The 20,036-nt window shown below is 38.6% G+C and overlaps 4 protein-coding genes across 9 annotated transcripts; 3 read left to right on the top strand and 1 right to left on the bottom strand.

The window, feature by feature from the left end:
* Positions 1-1,806: 1,806 nt before the first annotated feature.
* Positions 1,807-7,943, bottom strand: LOC117651065. Of its 4 annotated transcripts, none has more exons than XR_004588088.1 (12): positions 7,864-7,943; positions 7,300-7,461; positions 6,370-7,208; positions 6,198-6,296; positions 5,245-5,366; positions 5,013-5,146; positions 3,567-4,921; positions 3,419-3,464; positions 3,211-3,337; positions 2,989-3,105; positions 2,779-2,881; positions 1,807-1,851 (listed from the first exon to the last, which is right to left on the bottom strand). XR_004588088.1 is itself a non-coding variant. In XM_034394796.1 (4 exons), exons 2-4 carry the CDS (start codon positions 5,299-5,301, stop codon positions 4,633-4,635), a joined length of 480 nt encoding a protein of 159 aa, XP_034250687.1. In that variant the 5' UTR covers positions 5,302-5,366; positions 5,508-5,763; the 3' UTR covers positions 4,026-4,632. The 4 variants fall into 4 exon arrangements, 1 of the variants encoding a protein (XP_034250687.1); XR_004588091.1 differs by having other exon boundaries at positions 5,018-5,146; XR_004588090.1 differs by having other exon boundaries at positions 6,370-7,205.
* Positions 7,488-9,881, top strand: LOC117651048 (DNA (cytosine-5)-methyltransferase 3A-like). Of its 3 annotated transcripts, XM_034394776.1 has the most exons (8): positions 7,488-7,750; positions 7,881-7,981; positions 8,073-8,125; positions 8,267-8,444; positions 8,529-8,624; positions 8,706-8,982; positions 9,071-9,433; positions 9,510-9,881. In XM_034394776.1, the coding sequence occupies exons 4-8, from the start codon at positions 8,349-8,351 to the stop codon at positions 9,728-9,730; spliced, it is 1,053 nt and encodes a 350-aa protein (XP_034250667.1). In that variant the 5' UTR covers positions 7,488-7,750; positions 7,881-7,981; positions 8,073-8,125; positions 8,267-8,348; the 3' UTR covers positions 9,731-9,881. The 3 variants fall into 3 exon arrangements, with proteins under 3 accessions (XP_034250667.1, XP_034250658.1, XP_034250674.1); XM_034394767.1 differs by having other exon boundaries at positions 7,488-8,125; XM_034394783.1 differs by having other exon boundaries at positions 7,488-8,125; positions 9,490-9,673.
* A 2,703-nt stretch (positions 9,882-12,584) lies between these two features.
* LOC117638922 (chromatin-remodeling ATPase INO80-like) lies at positions 12,585-16,295 on the top strand. The gene is made up of 7 exons (XM_034374138.1): positions 12,585-13,455; positions 13,534-13,734; positions 14,435-14,801; positions 14,912-15,161; positions 15,247-15,734; positions 15,966-16,094; positions 16,176-16,295. Exons 1-7 carry the CDS (start codon positions 13,348-13,350, stop codon positions 16,259-16,261), a joined length of 1,629 nt encoding a protein of 542 aa, XP_034230029.1. The 5' UTR covers positions 12,585-13,347; the 3' UTR covers positions 16,262-16,295.
* A 1,751-nt stretch (positions 16,296-18,046) lies between these two features.
* Positions 18,047-18,950, top strand: LOC117651077 (30S ribosomal protein S16-like). The gene is made up of 2 exons (XM_034394821.1): positions 18,047-18,385; positions 18,487-18,950. The coding sequence occupies exons 1-2, from the start codon at positions 18,280-18,282 to the stop codon at positions 18,657-18,659; spliced, it is 279 nt and encodes a 92-aa protein (XP_034250712.1). The 5' UTR covers positions 18,047-18,279; the 3' UTR covers positions 18,660-18,950.
* The last annotated feature ends 1,086 nt before the right edge of the window (positions 18,951-20,036 follow it).

Raw genomic sequence — 20,036 nt, 5'->3', positions numbered from 1 at the left:
TGCTTTATGTCTGCATGACACAGCAATTATATCTGAATTAAAAAGAAAAACAATACTTTAGTGGGATATTTTAGATTGTACTGTGCAACAACAAAACCAATCAAACATGCTTACCAGTTCGAATAATAACTTGTCACTAACATCCTCAGGAGTTATTGAGGTAAAATGTTGAACATGAAACATCAATTGTAACGAATCAGGTGGTCTGATTTTTAGTGCGCCTGGCCAAGTCAATGGTGCTCCATGTTGTCCCAAAGCTGTGACAAAGGAAATATGTTAGACACAGTATGTGCTGGAACCTGACAAAAAAAAAGACAGACACCAGCAACTATACATTGAATTGGTTAATTAATGTGCAACCTGAACTAGAATTGAAGTCTAAACAGGGAGGGAAAAGTTGAATCATTCCGACCATTAAAAGAAAAAGAAAGCAACTGATCAGTATAACTGTCAATTAAGAACAATCATTTCCTGTCAGAATTTAGAGGTAAATAAACCTTTGCACATTCACAATTATTATGAAACAGGTTAACAATGGGGGGAACAATGATGGTGGGAAGAAGGGCTTCAGACCGATGTTCATGGAACAACCTTCAACTATATTTGTTGACAGGAGTATTGTATTGTCCCTCTTCAAGAAAAATTAACAAAAGCTTATAAAAAATCCAAAAATTATGAAAATCAAAACTAAATGGCAGTTGAATGTCAACTACTCATGGAGCAGAGGGCTTCTCCCAAACTCGACCCATGGCGTAGACTATTCTTTAACATGTGCATCCGTTGTGGGAAGAGAGAGACACTTATTGATGTATCAAATCCTAATTTTGGCTGTAAAATCAGCTTTTCATTATGGGAACCTAGAAGAAATGGTTTGTCATACCCAAAAGATGTTTCTATACAGGTACAAGAAATAAATTTCACACACACGACAGCTGTCCACAGTTTAAAATGAGTTGCCAGAAAATAGAAACAAAAGGCTGAGACTGATGTGACCTCGTCTACAGATAGGCGACAACAATCTACTAGAAATCTCTCGAGGTGACACGATATCGTCTGTCAATTTAATAATTGGGACTTGCCCAAGCAAGTAGTAAATTTTTTAAATTTGAGGAAGCGTCTTGAAGATTGTAAGTTTTCTCTGAGAGCATTTCAGATAACTAATTGCTTTGTACCATCCAGTTGGACTGCATAGTTGACTGCATGCTCTAAGTTGGTCATTAATCTAAGAAGAGGTTCAGAAACCACTTTAATACTGCAGTACGCACACATACTTCATTGGTCCTTTTTACGGTAATATAAAAAAAGGACTGTGCTAATGGTTTAGTGATAATAACTGTTGTCATCAATTAATTCACATTCCATCTAACGTACAGGGTTGCAGATTTGTCAAATAAATGATAAATTAGATTTAGGCTCACAAGAACCTGATGGGTCTGCTTCTCTTAAATAAAAGTTCCTCAGCATGAATTAACTTCTTACCAAGTAACATGATGGGCAGGCTGTTCAGTGATTCAGGTTCAGGTGAAGTAAGAGATAGTGGAATCGTGACTACATCGAAAGTGGTAGTCAACAGAGACTTCGAACCAGGACAGCAGCAAAACGCCTAAAAAGCCAGAAGTAAAGCATAAGACAACACAAAACCACAAATATATAAATATACTTAGAAAATGGCAAGCTACTGGTGTGGTTTTCTTGGTCTACTATTTTAAAAAAAAAAGGTATGACAAAAAACTTGTAGTTACCAACCTTTGAAAGATGATTTACAGCAAGAGATGTTCTCCACCTTCGTCTCATGCCTAGGAGTGCATTAGGGGTAAGATTCAGAAAAATCCTTCATGTGGATGACATCATCTGCAGAAGTTTCATGAAGTCAGACTCACAAAAAACAGCGTTCCAGAAGTTAAGACAAAAAGAAACAAGAGGAAGTATTCTCAAAGGGCAAACTTTGTGTGTGTTTTCTTGTGTATAAGTATGTATTGATTAAGTACATGCACTCACCCAAGATACCTCCGAAAACTCACCAAGAAGGCAAGCATTCTGTATGTATTCTTAAGCATGTGTGTGTACAAAAACTGAAGAGTCTTAAGATACCTCCGGAAACTCACCAAGAAGGCAAGCATCCTGTATGTATTCTTAAGACCATGCCGACCAGGGGCATTGTGAACTTTGCCAGGCCACCTAGAGCCATGACTGAAGAGACTTAAGTTACCTCCGGAAACTCACCAAGAAGGCAAGCATCCTGTATGTATTCTTAAGACCATGCCGACCAGGGGCATTGTGAACTTTGCCAGGCCACCTAGAGCCATGACTGAAGAGACTTAAGTTACCTCCGGAAACTCACCAAGAAGGCAAGCATCCTGTATGTAATCTTAAGACCATGCCGACCAGGGGCATTGTGAACTTTGCCACGCCACCTAGAGCCATGACTGAAGAAACTTAAGTTACCTCCGGAAACTCACCAAGAAGGCAAGCATCCTGTATGTAATCTTAAGACCATGCCGACCAGGGGCATTGCGAACTTTGCCGCGCCACCTAGAGCAGCCATGACGAGCAAGCTATGAGTGTATGCAAAAACTTAACATACTCAAGATACCTCCGGGAACTCACCAAGAAGGCAAGCATCCTGTATGTATTCTTAAGCATGTGTTGTTACAAAAACTAAAGATACCTCCTGGTGCCCGCCGAGAAATGATAAGAATACTTCCAACCAAGACACTTAATGCACAAACCACTGCAGTCAGTTGTGGTGAGATATAGAATTGATAAATTAAAACTAACACAATCACCATCGCAGCATCAAATGCGTTGACAAGATACTAAAGCACAGCTTCCTTCCTGGCTGGACCTTCGTGGAGATCATGGCCTCGACTGCTGCCAAGTTCTGTAACCCAAAGAATCAAACCATTATTAAAATATCCCAGTAAGGACAAAACACAGCATTGCTATTGAAATTATTTATATTATTATTATTATTATCATCACTATTACCTAAATCAGTATTAAGTGTTGTGTCAACAGTGAAGGGTTAACATGGCTGGGACTCACGAAGTGTGGACTGCAGATCAACCCCATTGACCCCTAGAGATTGCTTTGAACAGCTAACAACTAGAAAGCAGAAAAACAAAATCAAGGAAACTTAAAATGCCTCTGTTCACCTTAAAAATAAGTACATAATTGCAGGTTCTTTGCACCCATACATTTCCGTGTTACCTGTTTCTGACTGTGACACACTAATTTCAGTAAAGCTCGCTGGATTGCTGGGTGCACTGACTCTTAAAAAGTCATTTCTCGTGATCAAACTGTAACAGCTGATGACTTCAACATATTATTTCTACACCTGTGAATGAAAGATTACATACAGTTAATTATAATAAATGATCAAAAGGACTATATAAAATCAACAGATTTAAATACTGACAGGTATCTGAAGAGTCAACTAGTAAGAAATTCAGAACATTCTGGTACTGTAAGTGGCAGCAAAATAGAAAGAAAAACCTTAGTTACAGATGAATAGTCAGAACATTAATAAGTGCAGGAGTCTGCCTGAAATATTGAGCAAAATTTACCTTTAAATATGAAGAAGAGAGGAGTAAAAAACTTAAAACAAAAGATACCTAAATTCAATTTTGACCAGAAATTTATACAAAATGATTTATCTTTAAAACAGCATGGCAACTAAACACACTATAATTACGCTTACAAAACAAACTTCATCCACCACAGAGGCAGTTATTGAATTGTCATTCATTGTACTTAAATGCTTCATACATCAACAAACAACACCCTGATAGCCTGCCAGAAAGTCAGTCATTCAGAGGTCGCTCATTCAGATTCAAGGCATGATAAAAAAGACGCTGTGTCAGGCTGCCACTGAGGCAGTTACTCTTTGTACTTAAATGCTTTGAACATCAACAAACAACACCCTGATAGCCTGCCAGAAAGTCAGTCATTCAGAGGTCGCTCATTCGGATTCAAGGCATGTTACAAAAGTCACTCTGTTAGGCTGCCACTGAGGCAGCCATTCATACTTAAATGCTTCATACATCAACAAACAACACCCTGATAGCCTGCCAGAAAGTCAGTCATTCAGAGGTCGCTCATTCAGATTCAAGGCATGATAAAAAAGACGCTGTGTCAGGCTGCCACTGAGGTAGTTACTCTTTGTACTTAAATGCTTTGAACATCAACAAACAACACCCTGATAGCCTGCCAGAAAGTCAGTCATTCAGAGGTCGCTCATTCGGATTCAAGGCATGTTACAAAAGTCACTCTGTTAGGCTGCCACTGAGGCAGCCATTCATACTTAAATGCTTCATACATCAACAAACAACACCCTGATAGCCTGCCAGAAAGTCAGTCATTCAGAGGTCGCTCATTCAGATTCAAGGCATGATAAAAAAGACGCTGTGTCAGGCTGCCACTGAGGTAGTTACTCTTTGTACTTAAATGCTTTGAACATCAACAAACAACACCCTGATAGCCTGCCAGAAAGTCAGTCATTCAGAGGTCGCTCATTCGGATTCAAGGCATGTTACAAAAGTCACTCTGTTAGGCTGCCACTGAGGCAGCCATTCATACTTAAATGCTTCATACATCAACAAACAACACCCTGATAGCCTGCCAGAAAGTCAGTCATTCAGAGGTCATATAGTCTATGGAATTAGAAGCAAATTTAAGCCCTTTTATGAGTAGATAAAAACAATTTAAAACTATCGTATTTTGCCACAACGACACAACTGACTTCGAGGTAAAAGAGATACAAACAAAACGGCACATGCAGCTAATTTGGATTGCTAAAACAAGCACAACATTCCTCTTCGTTCCCAAAATAAAAGGCCGTCGAATTCTGAGAGTCTCGAACTTCAGTCCACCAGGACAAAGAGGCATTGGCAATACTTCATGACTACAGGCCACCAAGCACCTGTAACAATTTGAAACAGTAATTAAATCTTGAATTACTTCTTATAGTGCAAGAATCAAATTCCGCAAGATTTGGCAGAAGAGGTATGTACCTTACTTGAAGTGGCGCAGTACTTGAAGAAAACACTCGAGTGATTTGAGACCACAACACAGGTATTATTTGTGTTGTTTCAGATGGGCACCGGAAAGCTAGCATGCATTTCAGTAGGCTGGACACAGCAATTTTCTAAAGAACAAACAAAATTATTTTGAATTAAAGACAATGGAGAAAGGACATTGCGGTGCACAACCAAAACTAAAGCTAGAAACAAACAAACAGCATACCTCTGCCAGCATTGAAGTGCAATACTGCAGTGACAACTGAGGATACCGGAGGAGCATTGTAATTTTGAGCAATGCATAGTAACTCTACCCAACTCCCAGTTGCATAGGCAAACACCAAACTTCTGCAAGACAAAACACTAAGTTATTAATCAGGTTGTGATACGTTGCTTTTCACAAAACATTTGCCATGAGGCAAATGCACAATCGTAAGGAAAATAGACAAGTAATTGAAACTTGAACAGCCATCAATGATAGCAGCTAACCTCAAAGTCAGGTCATCGGCAACATGCTTAGATAAGGTTAGACCGGACGTTTAGGAGTGCAAAGCCTAACAGCAAACATGGTTACATGAGCCTAGACACAAACAACCGTTCAGTTGGAAGCACTTGGACTTGCATTAATGTTAATCAATATGTAGAGTTTAGGTTCTCTCAGAATCTTTCTTTCTCACAAATCAAAACAACCCAAAGACAAGATGCAACCATGGCCTCTGCATGTGTCGATGACGTAGGAGGAGTGAGTCGGGTATGAGAAATCGTGGCGCGAGCTAGGGCGCAGTATGAGAACAAACGCAGAACACAGTATTTGCCTCCTCAAACACCTTCATCTAGAGGGATCCCTGCAGCCAGATATCTGCCAGAAATAAATCTTTATCAAGCATCTATTTGTGTGTTACAGTTAAATCAAATTAAGTCCTCAAAAGCCAATGTATCTCAATTTTCAAGTCTCAAGTTTCAATGCAAATCTAAGTGAAAAGGAAATGTGTCCAGCCTGCACACAGATCCATGCAAGAAAAATTAAAGGTAATTAGTAAATGCAACTCAACAATCCTTCAAACAATGCAAAGGTTGCCGCATTCACACAATTGAGTGAGTTCTTACAGAAAAATTATCCTTGAGGCGGGTTCATTACGAGAAAAAAGTGTACTACAGAATGACACTACACTTCCCTACCTCACAATTCTCTTGAGACTTCTTGGTATAATTGCATGGACAGGTTTTCAAAGATTGGAATCCAAGTGGTTGGTTCAAAATTGGATGATAAGCTGATGCCTGGGTAACAACAAAGATTTTACACTCTCACACAAATAGTTTTCATTAAAAAGATAGCAGAAAAGATACAAACCTGATTTCTAGTAGCAGATAGTTTCACTGACTTCGTTTCAGATGCAAAATCTGTGCTTCAAAAAGCTTGTAATGCAGTAATATGCAGTACTTGTAATCGAAATTGTTGTTTTGCTTTCAAGTCGGGTGAAAAAGATTGCAGTTTCCTCTTTCTGAACTGTTTCGTCTAATGCTGGCTCGCTGCCTTGCTGTCAAAAAGAAAAAACAAACATTTTGGTAGATCAATAATTGTCACTTAAATTTTTTAATACCTGGTTTTACGATGGACCTCCACCACAGTTTAAATCATAAGCTTTAGGCTTTAGAAAAACCTGCAAAAAATTTTTTGCAGTCTTATAAAGTTAACTGTCATGAACATAACAATGATAATTGCATTCATCTTCCAAGCCTTGGGGTCACCTCAACAGAAGATCTGTTTGTAGTCTGCAAGGAAAGTAATCATGCAGAGTGGAAGTTCATTGCATAGAACAAATCAATGAAACACAATCTGATAGTCTGCCAGGAAGGAAGTCATTCAGAGAAATGAATCATTTGATGTGTGTGTCACCTTAACGAAAGACTCTCTGATAGTCTGCCTGGAAGGCAGTCATTCACAGTAGTTTTTCATTGAGTGACCAAGTTGGGTGATAAATAAGAATCAATGACCCACAAGTTCAAAACTCTTGAATTAACGCCCTACTAATTAAGGATCCAAGCATCTATTAATAAAAAAGATATGGCAACTATGACAATACTTCCCTTGTGTTTTCCGTTGACTTGAATCTTAATGGCTGCATCCTTCCCAATGGGACGAAACAAAGAGCAACTACTTTCCAATCGGCCTTTCACTGCAGCAGGCTTCTTTAAATCAAGATAAAAGAGACAATATTGAAGCAGAACAGGAAAAGAGTAGAAGACTCGTCAAAATATTTCTACTTAAGTGAAAAATTACCTTGACCAGCATTTAGCGCTGCATTTGTTGGATTTCAATCGTGGAGTTCTTGCAAACGGCACTTAGTGTTGTAACAGTAGACAGAGCACAGATTGCCTTCCAGTTGGACCAGAGGGGAAATGATAACTTGCTTTTCCACTGCCTGAACTGCACAGCTAACTTCTGAAAACCATATGATTGGAAACATTATTGAAGTTTTGTTGGATATGTGCGAATGACTGATGGGATCTGACACAAAGCAAAACTACGGAATGCGGCATTTAAACAAAAAGTCTCAACTAGTTCATAAGAAGCCACCTAACCTTGAAACACGGTCAGATGTATCGAGAGCGAGCACAATGCAATTAAAACTTGACTGTACGTAACATAAATGTATAGATTAGAAGAATCATTGCAGCCAATGCTATACTTGAGAGGTTAGAAAGAGGTCCGCAAACTACGACAGGCACAGGTCAGCCACAAATGTTCCACAGAGCGCAGAAAGGAGTGGTTTGATTTTTTTCAGTCACTGCATTATGAGCGTTTCACAGTAATTAATTGATAAATTATACATTAAATACTTACTTTCTCATTTGATCAAGACATCAACGAACTAGAACCTGAATCTCGGATGCACCACGAGGCACGAGTACATTCGAATTCGAATGCGAATATGAACGGATATGAAAAATTTCGCATTCGGGTAATGATTGCTGAATGACTCCTTGTTGACGTATTTTACAGATCATTTACTCCCTTCGAATGTGTAGTGATCTGGTTGATTTGTATTGCAGACCCTTCTTCACACTGGTCTGAAGGGGAGTAGTTGAATAACGAGTTGCGCCAGGTAATGTGTGCAAGTATTGCAAAGGCTTTAAATGACTATTGTCATTGTTACGGATTTTAAAATACTTTTATGCACACGGTGTACGTGTTTACCATGTAAAATTGTGTTCTTCCACACTCTAATATCCTATTTGAATTTAAGGTGAGCTGTCTCGAATCATCCGGAAGATATTTGAGGGATTGACTGCACAACAAGCATTGCCCTGTGAACCTAACCTCTGAGAATGCCAAGAAAAGGTTTGAAATACAAGAAGCGCAAGCGAGGATACAGAAGAAGATTGTGTGCTCCTAAAAAAGGATGTCCTCGCTACTCTGGAACGGTGCGTCCTTGCACGGGAAAAGAGTACCCTTTGGTTGTACTTGGTTATACTTAGTTTGTTTGCGACTGTTCTTGGTCTGTCCAGAAGAAACTATTTGCAAGCTGTCGTGCTGATGTGGCAGGAGATGATGACTTCTGTGGATTTGATGTTGCGCCACTTCCACCGAAGCCTGCTGATGAGGTATTTTTTGGTTTCAGAATGCACTTTAACAAAAATATTTTGTTATAATGACGAGTTTTTTTGTTTGTTTTTTAATTTTAGGGAATATGTATGCTTTCTCTCTTTGATGGTATTGGAACATCAATATTAGCTTTAGACTCGATTGGCATACCTGTTAGGAAGTACTATTCGAGTGAGGTTGATGAAAAGGCCAATATGGTTTTGAAGTTTAATCACAGCAGCAGAATAACCATGATTGGTTGTGTTACTACAATTAGTAATGACACTCTGGAATCTCTAGATAACATAAATTTGTTATTGGGTGGCAGTCCTTGCCAACAAATTAGCAGGGCTAATCCGTTGAGGAAAGGTTTGCAAGGTACTAAAATCTCAACATTGTAGCTTGTTATTTCGGTAATATCCATTTACCTGGTACTTTTCCTAAACTAATTTTCTTTACTTTATAGCTCCTGGGTCATCAGCAAGCCTTTTCTATGAATATGTGCGTATCAGAGACCACTTGGCCAAGTTAGCTAAAGATAGGAACGAAAATTTTTTTTGGCTATTTGAGAACACATTTTGTATGGATAACGTAACATTGGTTGAGATGACAAGGTGCCTGGGGACCCAGCCAGCAATGCGATGCGCGTCAGGATATGGGAGTGCAATGAAGAGGAAACGGTATTGGTGGGGTAATATCCCACACTTACACGACTTGCCCAAGAGCCAAGTGGAATATCCCAATTTACAGGATTTCTTGATGCCTTACCGCTCTGCAGGAGTGCCTCTTCTGCCCACATTGACATCAACTTTTCACTCTCAGCTCTGTGGTAAGTAGCTGTGGTAAAGAGCCCCATGTGTTTCTTAAATCTAAATCCTGATGCAGTTTATTTAATACTTTCACAGGCAAAGAGAAATCATTGCCTGTCATAGAGAGCAACCAGAGAGCACCTCTGTTGTTGACAGAGATAGAAGAGCTATTTGGTGTGGGCCGCCACTATACTGACGTAGGCATTTCACAATCAGATCGAAGGCGACTTTTAGGAAATGCTTGGGCTGTCCCTGTCGTAGTTGACATTCTGAAGCACCTCAAGGCCGAGTTCTGCAAAGCTACAAGTGTGGATTGAATTTGTAAATTGTGTTTTGTACTCTCTGTATCAGTTCCATACTGCACTTAAAACATTTAAACATGAAATTATAAAGTGTTATTGTACTCAATTGTATTTAGAATCTTTCCTTTAAACATTGTCAAGATACATTAGACTACATAAAGTTAAAAACATGTATTTTTTTTCTTTAATATTAATAGAATAGAATAACATAAAGTAGTTAACAACATATATCACTATGTTTTCTTCTTCTAGTCTTCAACATTATCGCATAATAGAGGATAGAAATACTAGAGGATCTAACAAATAATAGTTCTTTTCTTTTCTTTTTGTCCCTTTTTAGTACTGTCAATCATTTTTTGGGTATGAGATCCTTGTTTTTGGTAGACTGCTGAAGATTTTTATCTTATGTTACTGTTGATAATCAATCTCACTGCTGTTTTTTATAACAGGAAAATACTTTCTGAATTTTTTTAAATGGGAGATAAGATGTGATTTGTGGATGCTTTGTAATAGCTGTTACATTGCAAATACATCTGCCCTTCTGTATGAGTATCCCATTTTAATCTACTCTTCATTTCAATGCCCACAAATTTTCTTGTGTCATCTAATTCTAAATCGTTGTTATCCAATTGTATTTTGAATTCATCATGCACATTGAATCCATATAGCCAAGATACTGTTTTGTCTCAATTAAGAATAAGATTTACGGGGGGGAAAATTGTTACTTCTATAAATTGAAAGGAAGCTTGAAATGGGGAAGAGCGGCAAGGTGGGCAATAGCCCCACATTGTTGTGTCGGAATTTCCAAGCAATCCATCTTGGGAGGGGGCAGCATTGCGTGGTGTGGCTTTACGCTTCATAGAATGGCTTGTAAATACGCTTGCTTCCCTGTAGGCAGCAGAGAAGCACAACCCAGCAGGACCGAGGACCAGTGCAGGGCAGGGAGAGGGGGGAATCAGCCAGGACACCAAGAGAGCAGGAGGCAACAACAAACAACATTAACTGACTGCCATGCACTAACCATGGGCTGCACCAGGATGCGGCTCCTGCTGCTGGGCCTGGCAAGAAACCAACGTCAAGCACGGCTCACAAACTTCAAATTCCACCCATCATGTTCTCCTTGCACTAAATAAATTATCATGTAAATAGCTTGTCAGATGGAAAAAAAAATATTGTACAACAAAGGATAACACGTTCTGCTGTACAACTACCAAAACTAATGCTCTCCCTTTTCTTTTTATGCTTGACATGTTGACATTGCTCTGTGATTTGTGTTGTCTTTTTTTTGTAAATGCTGCATATCTTATATTTTTCCTCTGTTGTTAGTCATGTTTTGTAACTTATTAACTGCTTTTTGTGTTGCTAACATGATTACATGCAAATGTATTGACCCTGCATGGAACCTATGTATTTGCTGTATGTTTTTGGCTAGAGATAAATTAGACTAAAAATGTTATTTGAATTTTCCCCTGTTTCTTGACTTTAAAAGCTGGAGTGATCTGTTTATCTGTTAAGTAAGCAAACTGTTTCTTTTAATGTTGTCTCTATCGCTAAGTTGCTGTGTGTTACTGATGCTAACGAATCGGAATGATCACAACATTTGAAGTTGAATAAAAATAATTTAAATTTATTATTCGTTATCCTTTGGACATTGAATAATCCTTAATCCTTACACCATCAGACTAAACCAAGTTCTAGTCTCAAGCATGCACAGCTATACATAAATCTTAGAGTGGGCACAAAAATGAAAAGCAGAAAATCAGCCTAATCATGGCCAAACAAAACAAACAATGAAAGATTCCTAAAATACTGAATTCAATTATCAAATCAGCCTAATCATGGCCAAACAAAACAAACAAGGAAAGATTCCTAAAATACTGAATTCAATTATGATCCTAGCATCAGAATAATTGCTCACCAAAAATGCCACCACTTTAGAGTGCAGTAGAAGTCAGTATAAAGATGAAATTCACAACAAAAACAAAAGATTTGAATCCTTCCCCTCCAGAATGAAAATGATGATTTTTCCCCCACCTCCCTTTCTCCCTGCCTCCTCCTCCCCCCTCTTCTCTCTCTCTTTCTCTCTCTCCAGCCCTGCCTCCTTCCTTTGTCAAGGTCAAATCATTCAGTTTGACATTGACTGTGGACACTAACTGTTGACTGTGAATGTGGACATGGACTCTGACGATGATGTTGAACTATATGTGGACGAGAATGGCTTTTTAAGTGATGAGGAAGACGGTGGAGTGTCAGTTTTTGAGGGGCAGAGGAAGGGTAGGGTATACAAACTGGGGGACCATTATTTCCATATGGAAAAAAAGGTCTGCAGCACTGGCTTGGAGGCATTTCACTGCGTGGAAAAGAAGAAGCTGGGCTGCAAGGCAAGGGCAAGGAGATATGGGTCAGAAGGCGCTCTGGAAGCTACTGTGGGGTTTGAGAGACATAACCACCCGTCAAATCCCAGCTATGGGAAGTATTTGTCGAAAAGAGCAGAGCTCTTAACTATACTGTTGAAACAAACAGGTGATTCGTTAACACGAATCTTCAAGAATTTTTTGGCTGAGTAAGTAGTTTTGTACTAGCAATGTTTTTTGTTATTTAGCCACAAATTCAAAAGCTTCATAGGTCTTTCCTTTGGACATGTGTACCTATGGAACACATGAGGTCAAAGTGTTGCTGACAAAGGGCAAGACCTAAATAACTCTTGACGGCATTACAACAAAACACTGAGAATCCAAATGCTATGAATACAGCGTTAATTGGTGCAATGCTTTAGCATGCCTTCCCATTCCCATGCATTAACATAAGTCATTTTCAGAACCCATTGAACGTAAGGCGCAAAATGGCTATGGCATTGCTTACATGGTGCTTTATCTCAGTGCATTGCATCATACCTGCTAGATTCATAGCCTTTGGAATCTCAGTGTGGTTCCTCTTTTTTTTTAAATAGTATCTCTATGTTTAGAAGAGGATAAATACTGGACACACATGTTCTGACTTAATTTTTTTCCCAACAGGATTAATGACCCACAAGTTAAAAAATACTTTTCTTTAAAAAGTATCAAGAGATCAGTAGACTACTACAGAAGCAAAGTGAGGCCAAACAAACCCAAAAGCTTTGAGGAAGCGTCAGACCATTTAGAAAATCCTGACTACTCTTACCTTGGTGAGTTCTTGGATTAAAGTGTGCTGGATTATTTTCTTTAAGAGGGAGGACTCTGGTGAAACTTTCTCAGAAAGTTGAAACTTTGCTTTATTATTAGGTCCAATATAGTGAGTTCCCAAAACAAAATTCAAATCCTAAACATGTCTATGAGAAAAGTGCCACTTACTTTCTTTCCAAATGATAAGTAAACTGCCCACTTAGCTGAAAGGTGTTCAACCTGTTGAATCTGATACCTTTTATGCACATTTTAGTCTATGAATTTTAAAAATGCTCTATTTGGCAATTTTGGCAATTTTTTCACCAGGGTGCCCCCTTAATTCAGCATTGTATAAATTAATTAATTTAATGAGCCTTTTTTGGATTACTAGGAAGAACAAAAGATGACAAAGAGCAGCTATACCAAGGTCTAGTAGGGGAGGGTGGTGACAAGCCCTCCCTTGCTTTTTTCTCCAAACGTGGTCTAAAGATGGTGAAAAGCACCGACACCGTCGCCATGGATGCTACTTTTAAAGTTACACCCAAGATCCAGGGTGCCGTTCAACTCTTAATTCTGGCAGTGTTTGCTTTCGGCCATGTAAGTAGAGACAGATATACAGTACTGTGTGGCTAGTGTGATGAGACACGCTCAACATTATTGTTTTTCTTTTATCAGGCTTTCCCCTTTGCTTATTTTGTTATGTCAAGCAAGACATCCAACGCCTATGCTGCATGTCTGAGGACACTCAGAGACAACAAGATGCATCCCTTTAGACCACAGCGAGCCATAACGGACTGGGAGGACGGGGAGAGGTCTGCCTTCCGGAGGATCTTTCCTGGAATAACACTAGATGGCTGTGTCTGGCATTTCATAAGGGTGAGTTAAAACTTGATTTCTTCATCAAAATTGTAACATGGCCAAAAGCAAACACTGCAAGAATGAGAAGCTGAAGGGCCTCTTATGTTCTTGGGATTACCTTGAATGTAGCATCACAAGCCAGAGTCTGTACTTTTGGCCTTTTAAACCACTTTAGAAAAAAAAGCCCTTTCCCTAGTTGTCCTTGATAGAATTCCTGCTTATCATCATCTTTTCTCCCTGATCAACCGGATGTAATCATCCAGAATCAGCCAAAGCACTACCCCCAATTCAGACCTTCCCAATACTCTCATTACAGGACTTAGCCTGAAGATGAAGAGAGGCCTGGCAGCATACAATTGCTACGATCATGAACACCCTTAAAACCTTACAAAGTATTTTGAGCATACATAAGTACAAACAAATTTGCTTTGTTGAACGAAGAAATAGTTCATAAATTACGAAGTATTTTCTTTGAAGGCTTAGGTATGCTTAAAATACTTTGTTATAACAAACTGCTTTGCTTTGTAAGGCCTGAAATAGTTTGTAAGGTTTTCTCAGTGAAGAAACTTCTTCTTTTCATCTTATTTTGTCTGGGCTAAGTCCTCTACAGTCAATTATTCTGGCTCTGCTCCCATTTACACTCAATTTTCATACCATACAGTTTATTTAAAACAACTAGATTGTGGCTATTTTCTTTTATCATTCTTGTTTTCTTCAGTGTCTCCACCGGAAAGCCAAGTCGCTGGGTCTTGGGAAGCTCTGGGAAATATATGAAAGGACCGATGAAGCCAGAGCAACCTTGATAATGCGGCTGTGCTGCCTCCTCCCTCGACTCCCTGGAAAGAAAATGGAAGCTGGTTACAGATATGTGAGAGAATACCTAGATGACGTCACTCCAGATCCAATTAAATTTAAGGTCATGCAATTTTTGGACTACGTACGGAAAGAGTGGATCATTCGTCCAGACGTTGATGCAGTTTCCGTTGATGGCAAGCACATCGCAGCCACATCCGGTCTTGAAAGCATCAATAGACGAATAAACGCTGCTGTTGAGGATGCTCATCCAACTTTCTGGAAATTTAGAGGTGAGTGCTTCTTCAACCTGTAACAAAAAAACCATTATCAAATTTTGAGAGCCAATTGTGTCAATGGCGCTACTGCCCAGTTAAATCTACATTTCTCAATTCTCTTACAGAAATTATTTCGAACTTGGAACAAGAAACGTGGGAGAAATATAACACAGTGTTAAGAACAGGAAAATCATATCACAGTTCAAGAACTCAAAAAAGAACCCAACGCCAAGTGGAAATGGACCTTGACATATTGAGACAGAAGGCTACCTTTATGAGGACAGATGATGTAGGCACTTTCCTGATGCATGCACAAGGTTCCTTGAAAAATGATTTCATGGCTCTGAAATTGACTCCCGATGATGATCCAATCAAGTAAGTGCTCACATGCTACCTACATTCCTTGAATATATGAGTAAAACAATTGGATAATGCTTCATTACTTTATCTTTCTTTTCAGTCCTATTCAAGTGGAAGAAGATGAAGATGAAGATGAAGATGATCCTGAACATTTGAGTGATTTGGAAGAAAGAGAGTATGGACAGGGGCCAATTGATGGAGAGGACAGTGAAGAGGAAGAGGAAGAGGAAGGGGAAGAGGAAGAGGAAGAGGAAGAGGAAGAGGAAGAGGAAGAGGAAGAAGAAGAAGAAGAAGAGGAAGGAGAAGGAGAAGGAGAAGGAGAAGGAGAAGGAGAAGGAGAAGGGGAGAGGAATGATGAGGACAGGAATGACGAGGAGAGAAATGACGAGGAGAGAAATGACAAGCAGAGAAATGACAAGCAGAGGAATGACGAATTGCATGAAACAGAGGAAATGGATTACGACATGGACAGTGGGGATACCCGCTTTAATTATGATACGGCTGGGTTTGATGGTCAGCCGAGTTTGATGGACAACTCGAATGCTAAGCAACGAGCACAAAGATTGAAGAGGCAGAGGCAGAGGGCAGGTATGTTCCATTACCATAACTTAGAGGGAAAAGGGAGGTCAGGGTCAATGGTATTTAGGTAATTTCAAGGGAGAGGTGATGTCCTGGCCGGAATCATTAGGGCAAAGGTTGAAAAGTAGGGAATGTCTTGGTTTTGCTCTCTATTGTTTTTATAACATAACACTTTATGATTATCAGTTCTGTATTGTCTTACACAATTGTTCATACATGAAATGTTTGTTTCATTTTTAGGTAAATGCCAAGTTCAGTCCGAAAACATGAAAGAAAGAGCGAAGAAAAAGAAGGCTGAGAGGAAAAAAGCAGCAAGGCAGAAGAAGAGATTGGAAGAGAAGAAGAAGTTGAATGAAAAGGAACAGGAAGGTAATTAAAACTGGTTCATCATGCATTAAACTCGATTTTAAGTTCACACTCCAGATACTGACCTTTTCTTAATCCGCACAGCATCTGCACATGGAAGGCAACTCAGGAAGACTCCGGCAAGAATGGCAGCAGCAGCACAGCGTCATAATCAACCTAAGAAAAAATAATGGACCATTAATATCAATCTAATCTCAGCAGGGCTTTTATGTTAACCTAGGAATTAATATTAATTGGGTTAGATTATTTATTTGATCTCAAGTGATTGAATTGATTCTCATTTCTTCTTTAAAGCTCTTGAGTCTTTGAGTTTGTCTTTCAGTTCTTTTGGGAATTTATTGTTTTCAGTCTTTTTTCAATTCTTTGTGGAAGCTCTTGAGTTCGTCTTTCAGTTCATTTGGAAATGTATTATTTTTTCAATTTTTTTTTTCAATTTTGTTTGGAAGCTCTTGAGTTTGTCTTTCAGTTCATTCGGAAATGTATTATTTTTTCTAATGTTTTTTTCAATTTTGTTTGGAAGCTCTTGAGTTTGTCTTTCAGTTTTTTTGGCAAAACATTAGAGAGCTTTGCCATATGTGTCAATGGCAACTTTATACTACCCTTCACTTTCTTTAAGTCATTCCCTCTTCTCTTGAGAATGTTTGGACAGGATTACGAATTTGGGACTGTTACCCACACAGTATAGATATATAAAGATGTGAGTGACAATACTCCAAGCTCCCTAAACACTACTCTAAAGGTTCTTCACTGATAAGATCTATACTTAACAAAGTCTGTTAGGTTTTTTTTGTTAAAAACATTGTCTACTATATTGTTTGCTTACTTCCTCATTTTTCCACGATTCAAAACCGATTGACATAAAAGCAAAAAAGGGTGAGTAATACACTTTCAGGACATACTTCATATCCAAACACTGCATTACTTGTAAAATATCAAAAATCCCTCTCTTTAGTTCTTTGTTCAACCCATTTGAGGCTTGTTTGTATAACATATCCAATGGCACTATTGCCCAATATACTTCAAACAAACACACTCCTACTCATAGTCATTTTATTTCTACATAGACCACAAGTTTTGAAAACAAGTGACACAGTCTCAACTAAGATTAAATGCTTCACTAACATTCTAGACTGGTTTTGCGGTAGTCACAGTCAAATAAATTTTGATTGAAAATAAAATTTTACCCTTACAGGAGTTGCAGTTTAAGTGGACTAATAATTTACTTTGACCGCAAACACAGACTCAGAAAACTTTGCTCAGTTTAAAGTAGGACAACAAAATAAATACGAATCGTAGGATAATTACCAAACTTAATTCTACTGAGTTCAAATCTGGTTTCTTGGATTAAAGTGTGCTGGATTATTTTCTTAAGAGCCTCTTAAAGAAAATAGGCTTATTATGTAGGCTTTAAAATAATCTCAGAAAGTTGAAATTGCCCGCAAACGTAGTGAGAATGCTGAACACTAAAAGTTATTAAATATCTCAGAGTCTAAAGCAGAATCTATCAAAGCAGTAACAAACACTGCATGGTTAAAACTAAAAGTGAGAATAACGTGACACTTTTAAATCAATCGCAAGAAATAAATTTAATAACAATTACGAGTACCAAATGGTACCTTTAATGTTTAACAAAGACGATGACAACATGAGCTACAACACAACTATTAGGTAACTGGAACTGGTTCACACAATAAAATATTATCTCCTGAATCATACATTCACCTACAATAACATGCATCACTCACTATTACCTGACAGCAATGAGAATAATCCATTGGTGAGTAGAATCAAGTAGTTGGCAATGAGTTGATGACGTAAGACTTGACAGACAGGTTGAGATTGGAATCCTCCTATCCCGCTTGACTCGAGTTGAATCCAATAAAGGATCCTCCCTGTATGTTGACATGAGAATCCATTCAAATTCAGCAGCTTTCTGAAACAGACACACACAAAAAAAAAGATATTTAGACAATTCTATTAATAATTATGCTTATCACATTCTTGGCAAGAAGTGTATTATCCCTTGTAATTCTGCTTTCTTTAGAGATGCATTTTTGAATTTTGTTTATGTTAGCTGTGTATTCACAGTACACTGTCAAATAGCTTCCCCTCCCTCCCCTCCCTCCCTTCCCTCCCCACTTTCTACCTTCAGCTATCTCAGTTCTACTTTGTCAGTCAGCCAGTAAACATGGCTAAATCCACACCAAACAGAAAGGCAAAGTTGAAGAAAAGGCAACATGCAAAGCAAATGCAGAAGAGGAAGATAAAGAGGGCAGAAGAAAAAGCAAGGACAGGTAAGAAAATTTGCTGCATTGATACTGTAGTGAGCGGCAAAAAGATTGTGCTGCAGTGGGTCATGAAAGAGACCATGACACTCACCTGCTATTTCTTACAGCTGTTGCAGAAGCTGCCGCTGCTGCTGAAGCTGAAGCTGTCGCTGCTGCTGAAGCTGCCGCTGCTGATCAAACTGCTCCAACAGGAGTAGAGGTGGTCTTGAGGAAACTGAGACACCTGCCTGTGAGAGAGGCAAGGATGGTGGACCTGAAAAAAAAGAAAACAAGTTGCTAAGTGTGCAAGCGTACAAGTGTGCTTTGTTTGTCACTGAATGTGTTCAGAGGTGTTGGAATATATTTTTTATTATGGCCTATTGATCTTTACTTGGCTTTATGACGTCTCAAGTTCTGAAATAATAAGCTTCCTAACGACCCACAATGATAGGTCTTAGTTACATTTAACTTCATCCAATCCTTGCCCAAACCATAAAACAACCTTATCAGTAACAATCGTGTGCACATTCAAACATCTTGGATACCAGAACACATTTGAATGTTGCAAGCTGCATAGCCTCAAACTACATGTAAATGTATGGTTTAGATAAAGTACAACTTCTCGTTAAGTTTAATGTAAACATCTAAAATGCAAGAAGCATCAATGAACTAGAGGTTAGGTGTGCACACCAAAATTCAGCCGAGCTTACGCCGAATTGGTCCGCCACGAGAAATGGTTCGGTACAACTTAAGTCAATACGCCGTGTTTGAAGATTCTCTTAACCAGAGGTTATTATCGGACTTGATCCACGGAAAAAAAGGAAACTGAAGCCAAATGTTCTCACAAAATCAATCACTCAACAACAAAACTGTAGCCTCGCCACAGCCTTCAGTAAGGGGTGGTACCCGCGCTGCCAACTGATATGAAAATTTCAACATCGGTGTAGGCGGTGGCGGTAAATTTAGTTCGGTTACGAGAGTTTCACTTCAAGGGAGCTTCGAAGTTGACCATCATGATGGGCCCTAATTCGTGTGTGTACACAGCACACATGAAAAGAAGGGTTCAGAAAAGTTTCACGTTTCTTTCAAGTTTCTAACTCTACACTGTTATTTTAAATAGTAATTCCTCATAATTTCCACTTTTGATTTGAATAAATTGGTGTATTTTCTGCTTGGACAAGTAACTGATGGATATTTACAGTGTGTTAGTTGCAATATATTTTTAATTTAACATAAACTTACATATTACTGGCAAACTGTTTTTTTCTGAACAAGCATTTGCATACCTCACAACAACAAAAAGCACTATGTAAATACAATGCCAAATTTAGACATACAGCGAAGAGCAGGTATGAAAGTGAGAACACTTGGGCGTAGAAACAACAATGAAAATATTGCATTGGGTTCATTAAGGATAAACTAAGAGTAAAAATAGGTTTGGAACAGAAAAGTTGTTTTTTTTTTTTTTAATGAGACAAATGATGGATAATGCACTGAAAGACATTCAGAGATAAGTAATGTTTTTGGTTTGGCCACAAATTCAAAAGCTTGATGTCTTCCCTTTGGACAGTACAACAAACATGAGATAATGGAAAAACTTATGAAACAGACTGATGAATTGCCGACTAGGATTTATAACAAAATTTCAATTAAGTATCTGACATTAGCACTTTTGGAC

Source organism: Thrips palmi, unplaced genomic scaffold (genome assembly GCF_012932325.1).
Source record: "Thrips palmi isolate BJ-2018 unplaced genomic scaffold, TpBJ-2018v1 HiC_scaffold_10, whole genome shotgun sequence".
Taxonomy (NCBI): Eukaryota; Metazoa; Arthropoda; class Insecta; order Thysanoptera; family Thripidae; genus Thrips; species Thrips palmi.
Note: the sequence above shows the minus strand (reverse complement) of the source record. Positions and strands in the feature narration are given on the sequence as shown.

Bases quoted from the DNA above. Each gene is read 5' to 3' on its own strand.
- LOC117651048 (XM_034394776.1), top strand. From the start codon at position 8,349: ATGCCAAGAAAAGGTTTGAAATACAAGAAGCGCAAGCGAGGATACAGA. The intron at 8,445-8,528 runs GTGCGTCCTTGC...TGGTCTGTCCAG, and splicing joins GTCCTCGCTACTCTGGAACG to AAGAAACTATTTGCAAGCTG. The intron at 9,434-9,509 runs GTAAGTAGCTGT...ATACTTTCACAG, and splicing joins TTTTCACTCTCAGCTCTGTG to GCAAAGAGAAATCATTGCCT.
- LOC117651065 (XM_034394796.1), bottom strand. From the start codon at position 5,301: ATGCTCCTCCGGTATCCTCAGTTGTCACTGCAGTATTGCACTTCAATG. The intron at 5,147-5,244 runs GTATGCTGTTTG...TTTGTTCTTTAG, and splicing joins GCACTTCAATGCTGGCAGAG to AAAATTGCTGTGTCCAGCCT. The intron at 4,922-5,012 runs GTACATACCTCT...AAATTGTTACAG, and splicing joins ACTGCGCCACTTCAAGTAAG to GTGCTTGGTGGCCTGTAGTC.
- LOC117638922 (XM_034374138.1), top strand. From the start codon at position 13,348: ATGGTGAAAAGCACCGACACCGTCGCCATGGATGCTACTTTTAAAGTT. The intron at 14,802-14,911 runs GTGAGTGCTTCT...ATTCTCTTACAG, and splicing joins AACTTTCTGGAAATTTAGAG to AAATTATTTCGAACTTGGAA. The intron at 15,735-15,965 runs GTATGTTCCATT...TTTCATTTTTAG, and splicing joins GAGGCAGAGGCAGAGGGCAG to GTAAATGCCAAGTTCAGTCC.
- LOC117651077 (XM_034394821.1), top strand. From the start codon at position 18,280: ATGGCTAAATCCACACCAAACAGAAAGGCAAAGTTGAAGAAAAGGCAA. The intron at 18,386-18,486 runs GTAAGAAAATTT...TATTTCTTACAG, and splicing joins AGAAGAAAAAGCAAGGACAG to CTGTTGCAGAAGCTGCCGCT.